Source organism: Loxodonta africana, chromosome 1, assembly GCF_030014295.1.
Source record: "Loxodonta africana isolate mLoxAfr1 chromosome 1, mLoxAfr1.hap2, whole genome shotgun sequence".
Lineage (NCBI taxonomy): Eukaryota > Metazoa > Chordata > Mammalia > Proboscidea > Elephantidae > Loxodonta > Loxodonta africana.
The window spans coordinates 34,010,314-34,019,554 of record NC_087342.1 but is presented as its reverse complement, the minus strand read 5'-3'; the positions used below and the strand labels follow the sequence as shown (position 1 = coordinate 34,019,554).

The window sequence follows — 9,241 nt, the reverse complement described above, 5'->3', positions numbered from 1 at the left end:
TTCTAGTATACTTTCCAAAGCCTTGCTTTGGGTAAAAGTTTTACTGTGAGCTTGTATTGTCGTAAGTTCCAGTAGGAAGTCATACGAGGTGGTTCTGCTTTGATCTCATTTATGGAACTTCCCAAGCCCTTGGAGCAGGGGAAAACGGAGCCTCCCCCTCTGTTAGGTTTCTCTGACTCCTTCTAATAACGGGTATTAACCTAAACACGCTTTGGGTTTGAACACATCAAGTCAATTTCAACTCACAGCGACCCTATAGTACAGAGCAGAAATGCCCTCATAGGGTTTCCAAGGCTGTAAATCTTTAGGAAGCAGACTGCCACACCTTCCTCCCGCGGAGCAGCTGGGGGATTCCAACCGCTGGCCTTCCGGTAAGCAGTGAGTGCTTAACCACTGTGCCGCCAGGGCTCCGAACACATCTAAGCTCCTTTGAAAATACGTTTGGCTTTTGAACAGCTGATGTGGTAACAGGTGGGGGAGAGGGCTTGGCCCGACTGTGCCAGGGGGTGTGGAAATGCGGAATTTGAGCCAGTTAATTTGAGGCCTTCTATTCAGTCAATAAAAAAGGCGTCAAATAAAAAAAAAGGGAGGGGGGGCAGGGCGCTAAAGAACTTGCAGCACAATAGGATGTACATTTCTAGCCACCCTTCCCCCCAGAAACGCGGTGCCAGTAGGCGTCTGGAGCCCAGAAAGTTGCTCTTCCCGCAACAAGGACACTACTTCCGAGGTACCAGCCTGGCTAAGCCCGGGGTGGGTGCCGGGGCAGTGGGGTGCCAAGGTGCGCGGCGCACAGGGCCTGGGACGGGGCCGGGGACGGGGCCGGGGACGGGGCCGGGGCCGAGGCCGGGGACGGGGACGCGGACGCGGACGCGAACGCGAACGGCGGGGTCTGGGACGGGGCCGGGGACGCGGACGGCGGGGTCTGGGACCGGGACGGGGACGTGGACGCGACCCGAGGACGAAGCGGGGAGGGCGGCGCTCTCGGGTCAGCGGAGGTCGGCGATTGTGTCGGGAACCTGCAGGGCGGTGACGGCGGGCGGAGCAGCGGCGGGTGATGTAAGGAGCCGCGGGGTCCCAGCGGGAGAGTCAACGCTGTACGGCGAGACCCCAGGGGCGCGGGATTCCAGCCCCGCCCTGTCCTCCCCGCCCTCCCCCCGCCACCTCACGCCCTCCCCCCCTCTTCCCCTCTGGTTGGAAAGTTTCTAGAATCTCTTCCCGGCGGCCTTTGCGGTTCCAACATGGCGGAGCTGACGGTGGAGGTTCGCGGCTCCAACGGGGCTTTCTACAAGGTACTGACCTTTCTGCAGCTCGGCGGGGTCTCCGGAGGGCTGGGGCGGGCCTGAGGGAAGGTTGGCGGTCTCCAGCAGTGCGGTGTGGGGTCGCAAAGGGCGGCCAGGCCTAAGCTCAAGGCCGCCAGGCCCCTGGCTTAGCTCCCCTCGGCCCGCGGTTTAACGGTCTCGGGGTCCCGGGCTCCGTTATGTTTTTCCAAGACGTCGGACCCTCCTGGCTTTCTCCTGCTGCCGGTCCTCCCTCATGGCGGCCGGCGAGGCCAGGCCGAGTGGGTGCCCGCAGGCGGCGAGCGCCGTGGAGGCAGGCCCGACCGCCGGCGGTGGGAGCCGGGAGAGGGGGCGGTGGGTGGTGGCGGCCGCCGCTCCCCGCGCTCGCTCTGGGCGGAGGGGGCGCCCCTGCCTGCGCCCCCGACCCTCCACACCCGGAGGACGTCGCGGAGACTTAGGAATCCACCTTTCTGTTGGGCTTCAGGCCGGCCAGTTTTTCAGTCTCTAAAGGGGAAAAAGAGGGTACCAAATTGCGGGTTAGCAGCGGAAAGAGAAAACTAGAAAACCTCGAAATGTGGCGGGGAAGTATTTTTGCGGACTGGGAAGTGGGGCGGCGCCGCGGCCCCTCTGTTAACGGAAGAAAAGCAGAGAGTCCAGCGAGGCTTTAAAGTGAGACTTCAAAATGTGAAACGGATCAGGGAGACAGGTGGGGAGTATACTCGTTTCTCTGTATCCGTTGCTCTTGTGTTTTTGGAGGGAGGGTGTTGTCTTTTGTTTTTTTTTCCGCGAGTTCCCCCCCCCACCCCGGTTCCCTTTGGGAGGAAAGAGATGGCATTCCTCTGAATTGGGGCAGGAAGAGGCGGAGAGGGATTCCAGAGCAGGGGAGTTTGGTGTAGTGTAGGGGCTGCCAGCGTAGGGGCCAGACAGCGAAATGAAATCTTAAAACAGTTTATTTTCATGATTACAATGTCTGCTTTTTCCGATTCTCCGTTTCTCCCTAAGTATGCCAGGATGTTACAAGATCAATACAAGATCTCTACAGCTGCTGTCTGTCAGTCACTCTCACTAAGCCAGCATCTCAAATGTTTGAGAGCCCTGGCTATTTTTATGAAGGGCCTTCTCCTGATACAAGAACACTGTGCGTACGCAGAAGGAATTCTCACTGGGCCTACCCATGGGACTTTATTTTTGGTGGTCATGTTTTCCTGTTTTCGGCGTTTTGTTTTTCCTTTCCGAGTTTACCGATTAGCTCCGTGCATTTGGTTTAACTGTCACGTGGTAATAGTATAGTGGGGAGTCACAGCTGGCGTATAAAGGATCCCTTTAAGCTTTTTCTAAGTTTAAATTTTCTTAGGTGGTCAACGTGAGAGTAGAAGCAGTGACTGCCTGGTGGAAAGGAGTCATTAATATGACCTGTTAATATGACACTACTTATATTAGCAGTCTAGGTATAAAACTTGGTGTCAGACAAAGGACCTAAGTGGAATTTGAATAATTTCATTGACTTCAGTTTTTTCTGAAACCTAGTGGTTGCATTCTTTCAACGACTGAAAATAGGATTAGTTGGGGCACAGTGGACAAAGAATTGGTTCACCATACTTTTCCTATAAAGGATAGACAGAGCGGTTCATCATTTTATGTCAACACTTTTCCCCCATGAAGAAGTTTCAGATTATCACTGTTTGGCTTTATGTTTCTTGTGTCATAGATGAATTTTTCTCATGCGTTTTTCCTGCATATTCCTAAAAATAGAAAATGATCACATTACTTTAACAAATTGTTTTGCAGCCTGTAGGTGGTAGAACACATTTCGACTTTAGTCAGGTGTATGTGTTTTATTATGTTGATAGCCTGCTGTCCAAGATTTTCTTCATTTTTACTTTCTTTCTCTTTGGTTTTGTAGTATTCATTATTTAAAGTCATCAATTTGAATGGTTTAGTGAAGGTTGTTTGTAGATTGGCTTCTCATGGTGGGTTTCTTCCCCCCTGTCAATTAACAGTAAATCAAATGTCCCCGTTCTGGAATCCTGAAGTGTTTATTATTGATCTCTGTCCGTACTGTGCAGATCTACTGCTTGGTTCTACTTACTTTCACTCCATGGTCCATCTTATGTAACAAAGTGAAGTGGCTTTCTGGGAAAGGTTGAGAGTAGAATGACTCAAAGGGAAGGACCCTAGCCACAATTGTGTGTACTAAAATGATATTTGCACTGGAATGTTTAGAGTTTTATAATTTGTCATAATTCACTTATACATGCACCTTTGTGGAAATTGTGGTCTGGAAGAATGAGAATGATGAAGTGGAAAGAGCCCTGGATTGAAGTACACAGGTGGATACTTCAGTTTACCAGGATCTAGGAGTGTACTCCTGAACAAATCTGTCTGGGTCTTTTTTTTTTTTTTAAATGTGTGAAATGAGTACTTGAGTGGTTCTCAGTATTTTTTATCCTATGAAACTGCTTGTTTGGAAAAAAACCTGCTTACCTCACAAGGAATTTATTACTTTATCATCTGGTTTTTAAAATTGAGGTTAATTTACATGCAGTAAAATTTGACTTTCGTGTGTGAATTTTGACAGATGTTTAAACGGTTTCGTAACCACCACCGCAATGGAGAGATGGAATACTTCACCATCTCCAAGGTTGCCATCATGCCCCTTTGTAGTCAACCTCACTTCCAGCACCTAGAGTGCTTTCTGTCCCCACAGTTTTGCTTTTTCCAGGATATCATATAAATGAAATCATAGGATGTACTGTGCAGTGTTTGGAGCCTGGGTTCTTTCATTTAGTAGTGTTGTTGTTCTTGTTAGGTGCCATGTTGTTTCCGACTCATAGTGGTCCTGTGTACCATAGAATGAAACTGCCTGGTTCTGCGCCATCCTTTTCCAATCGTTGTGCCTGAGCCTATTGTTGCAGCCACTGTGCCAGTCATTTACCATAGGAACAATTTAATTAATTTTGTTTAAAAATAATACGTGGTCAGTGAGGGAACTCTGGAAACTATCAGAACAAGCTAAAAGTTGACCTGAGATAACAGGGAGCGGTTGACATTTTTTTAAACCACTGGGTATTTTCAGTGTATAGGCAATTCTGATTTCCGTCCCTGTTCCCCACCCCCCTACACATACACCCACACCTGTAAGTGTGAATTGTTACTGAAGCATTGCAGCCGTGAAAGTAGTCACCAGGTTTCATACCTTAGGCAGGTGCTCAGTAGACATTCAAAGTTTTGTTTAGTGGAGCTGAAGCATCATTTCACAAATTAATTGGAGCCAGCTCAAGATTTTACCCAAAATTAGAGCAGTTTTTTCCCCAAAAGATATTTACAGTAATGGTAGCATACTAAACATACTGTTCTGCATTTTGCTTTTTTTACCTAACAGTGGGATCTATAGTTGTTAAAGAGAGAAATTGTCATGTGCCTTTTTGCAGCCCTGATTAAAATCTATAGGGATGGGAAAGAATGGGTAGTGTGTTAATTAAGCACTTAATAGTGGGGTACAATTTTATATAAAATACCTGCTTTTGTAGCTTTTTATATCTGGAACGACATCATAGAGTTTCTACTACTGACCTTCTAAGTTGCCTTAAAAAAAAAGTTTATTGAGGTAGAATTTGCGTGTTAAAAAATTCACCTATTTTAAGTGTACAATTCAATGATTGTTAATGTATTTACCGAGTCTAGTTGGAGCTCTAGTGGCGCAGTGGTTAAGAGCTCACTGGTAACTAAAAGGTCAGCAGTTGGAATTCACCAGCCCCTCCTTGGAAGCCCTATGGGGCAGTTCTTCTCTTCCCCTGTAGGGTTATTCTGAGTTAGAATTGACTCCATGCAGTGGGTTTGGAATTTTTTTTTTTTAATAACCATTACCACAATCTTATTTTAGAACATTTCAACCACACAAAAAGAAACCTTGTGCCCATTTGCAGTCATTAAAGTGCTTTTTATCTGATGCATGTGATTTTAAAGTTTGTACTAGCCTTGCAACTTACATAGCTGTGGGCTGAATAGAATTTTAAATAGAAGTAGAAAGTAAGTCCTTCAGTTTCTGGCTTATGTGGAGGAAAGCTTCCATGGTGTTCAAGGAAATGTATAATCTCTAAGATGGCTAAATAAAATTTCAGACCCTGTCTATAGAAGATAGAATTAATTTCTTTTAGAGATCGGAGATTTCTGCTTTACTTACGTATTTGACTGCAAAGCAAACCTGAAAGTACTCAATATTTGCAGAATTAATTTTCTTATTACTTTAGCTTAATTTAATGTTCTTATGAAATTTGAAGGTAATCGTCTAAATGAAGCAGTAGGTGTATTACCACTGATGATGGCCTGTAGAGTTGTAGTAAAAGTGTGTTAAAGTTAGTACAGAGTATTATTAGTTGATTTCCTTTTGGAGATTAGTAATTTAGGAAAAGATGGTGACTGTCCTAATTGTGTTAGGGACACTGTTAAATTAAAAACAGACAGTTTGAGATATTTTTAAAAGATAATTTTCAGTTGTACGTATTTTAAAATATAATTTTTATAAAATGTAAAAGAACTAAGTTTAACAGGGAAAATGTTACCATTAGTAGTTTTTACAAATAATGTTTAAATGTATATTTTCTTGTAAACTTTTGTTTTTGTATTACAAGAGTAATACATAATTATGAAAAATTTGAAAACAGAAAAGCAAAAGGGAAAAAAGTCATAGTCTCATCTACTTAGAGATTCATGGTTAAGGCCTTAGCTTTACATACTTCCAGAAAACCTAGTTGGTTCAGTGTTTTCTCTTTCATGTGCCTGTATGTCTTCTAGATCGTCACATCTTTGTGTACTTTCTGTGAGTAAGGTAATGGTTTACTATAAGCGCCTGTTACTAGATTTTCTATTAAGCGTCTACGTGTGTTTCTGGATTTTCTTCTCTTAGAACTCCACAAGGGAAGTATGTATTTTTATCCCCATTTTACGCATTTGCGTATTTAGTAATGGTTAGTTAACTTGACAAGATTATACTATAGATGAGATGTAACTCTAGAGCTTCTAACTTCCAGTTGTCTAGTTTAGTATAGCATTAGAGGGCCTTCAGAGGATATCCAAGGCAGTGAGCTTAAACATTAGTTTGTGGAAGCTAAGACAGACACATGATAGGATTAAAAGTCAAGGCTTGAGTTCTCTGCCGTAATGTTGAGAATATAGCAAAGCAGTTTTTTAATTTTTTTGCAGTGGCAAGAGTGATACGTGTTCCATGATTGAGCCCTAGCTCTTGTACTAAGTAGTTTTGAGATCTTGATTTTTTTTCATCTGCAATACGAGAGATTTGGATTTCTTTTAGCACATATTTATTGCTAGAAAAGGGCATCATGGTTGGTAAGTATAGGGTCAGCAAAAATTAAGAAAACCCCCCAGTGAGATGGATTGGCAAAGCAGTGGACTCAAACATAGCGAAAATCGTGGAGATGGCTTAGAACCTGGCAACATTCGTTCTATTATCCATAAGACCACTGTGAATTTGAGCGGACTCAGTGGCACCTAACCGCAACAGTCAAGTGGTGGAATGTGTGCTAGGTTCAGTTAGTTGACTAAGGTTCCATGTAGCTCTAACAATAACAGGTATTATTTGTTGAGCTCTCAAACTGCCTCAGGCAATGCGGGTACTTTTCTCCTTTAATCCTCCCAATCTCAGTGAAGCAGATACTGTTATGACCAGTTGAGGAAACTGAGGCTAAGTGAACACAGATCCATAAAATTAATAAGATTCTGATTGAAGATTCAAACTCTGATCTTTCAGACTCCAGAGAGCCCAGTCTTTTAACTAGTATAGTGATTTTTTTTTGAAGCATCAGTACATGGTTTGCAAAATTGTTATTAATTACAAATTATTAGTAATTAATACAATGAAAGTTAAGAGGATTGGATTGGGTGGACTTCTGGAGAAGTGATTTGAGCTATGGCTTTGCTTTATAATATCTGCTCTTTCCAATAGACTCTTCCCAGTAGTCTGAACTGAGATCCTTTAAGTGTAAAATAGATACTTGGTGTTTAAAGACTTAGTATGAAAACAAAGAATGTAAAATACTCAATTTTTATATTGATTACTCGTTGATAGAATATTTTGAATATATTGGGTTAAATATACCATTAAAATTTCATTCTTTTTTTTTACTTTAATAAAGCTACTGTAAAATTTAAGATTACATATATGGCTCATTATATTTCTGATTTGTACCATCCTCACTAACTTTATAATGATTATGTGAGGTATTTTAGGAAGTATTTTAAGTTTATATATTGCTTATTGTGAAACTTCTTATTCAAATAATTTTATGATATGGCACTTCTTAGTAATCTTGCCACTTAGTGTTTTTGAGTATCAAGACTATAGAAAATTCTTCTTAGGCAGATGCTTGGCTAATAAGTAGGAAGAAACTGCTGTGACGGCTCTGTTAAATTTTCTGGGACCATATCTTCATAACGAAAAGCTAGAACAAAACAAAATTACGCATACAGAACATTGCTTTATTAATCTGAACATACATACTTACAGGAATAGCAGTGTCTTCACTTATTTGTCCTTACATTCTTCTTGTTGGTTGACTCTGACTCATGGTGACCACATGGACAACAGAACGAAATACTGCTTGATTGTGCACCATGCTCATGATCACTTGCATGCTAGAGTCCATTGTTGCTTTCCAACCTGGGGCATTGATCTTCCAGCACTGTATCTGACAATATTCTGTTGTGATCCATGGGGTTTTCATTAGCTCATTTTTGGAAGTCGATCACCAGCCCTTTTTTCTAGCCTACTTGAAAACTCTATCGGGCGGTTCTACTCTGTCCTACAGGGTCGCTATGAGTCGGAATTGACTCGACGGCACTGGGTTTTTTTTCTGGGTTACCTGAGTCTTGAAGCTCCATTGACACCTATCCACCGTGGGTGACTGTGTGGGCATTTGAAATACTTATGGCATAGTTTCCAGCATCATAGCTTCAGGCAAGCCATCACATTTATGACAAACTGACAGGTAGTGGAAGCCGTGGCAAAATTGGTAAACATTAAATCTCAGATACATTTGACAAGTTTCTGTCCCCATTGTTCCTTCTTTAGAACAGGGTTACTTGCTGTAGGGGTGGGAGGGAAAGAGAAAGGGGGAGTCATTGTTTAGGAAGCAGTGAGTGTGTGTTTATGGTGATGGGAAATATGGCAACAATTATGGGTGATGGTTGCACAGCATGATTAATGTAATTGATAATCACTAAATTGTAAACATAAAACATATTGAATCGGCAAATGTTGTGTTATGTATTTTTACAACACTTAAAAAAAAGATCACTTATAGTGCAATTGTTTAACTTATGTGCCATACTCTAGCCTCAGCGTTTTTTGCCCGCCTGTATTTGGAGGATGAATAGAGGTCTCCCCTAGTATTAATAGCTATCATTGGCAAAGGTCAGGGTCAAGAGCCTCATCTTTCAGGTTCCAGCACCTCTCTCCCCTTTCTTTTTCTGGCTAGCTAATTGTAGTAAAACTTTTCTTCTTTTTTTCCCTTTACATAACTCTTTACTTATGTAGTTCTTCAGGTTATTTTCAAATGTTAAATTTTCCAGTGACTTGATATATCCACTTAGTACACAGTAGGCCCTCAGTATCTATGTGTTGAATGAACAAATGGATCCTGGCTTTGGAATACTATTTGTTGTGTAATCTTAGTAAATAACAGCATATATACAAAACTACATTTCTGATTTTGTTTTGGACTCTAAATTTAAATAATCTATTTATTTGACAGATGGGGTTATATGTTGGTCTTGGTCCAATTGAGATATTGTAGTAGAATTTTCGACATATGTAGAAGGAACTATAGGAGCTATCCACCACTCATCTGTTAGTTTTATGTACTGTGGTGGCTTTTGTGTTGCTGTGTAAAAACATCACGAGGGTGGCACCTGACTTGCTCTGACATCACGAGGGGGAAGGAGAATCA

General features: G+C 42.5%; 1 protein-coding gene across 10 annotated transcripts in view; it reads left to right on the top strand.

Annotated features, from left to right (window-relative positions):
• Positions 1-377: 377 nt before the first annotated feature.
• The window catches only part of FXR1 (FMR1 autosomal homolog 1), a 70,720-nt gene continuing 61,856 nt past the window's right edge, over positions 378-9,241 (top strand). For 2 of the 10 annotated variants that reach the window (XM_023551501.2, XM_010592789.3), the window contains exons 1-3: positions 378-471; positions 658-727; positions 1,200-1,289. In XM_023551501.2, the coding sequence (XP_023407269.1) occupies positions 1,239-1,289 (51 nt within the window). In that variant the 5' untranslated portion in view covers positions 378-471; positions 658-727; positions 1,200-1,238. Of the gene's footprint in view, positions 472-654; positions 728-1,199; positions 1,290-9,241 lie in introns of those variants that run through there. The other 8 variants (XM_023551498.2, XM_010592791.3, XM_010592792.3 and 5 more) reach the window with 6 other exon arrangements.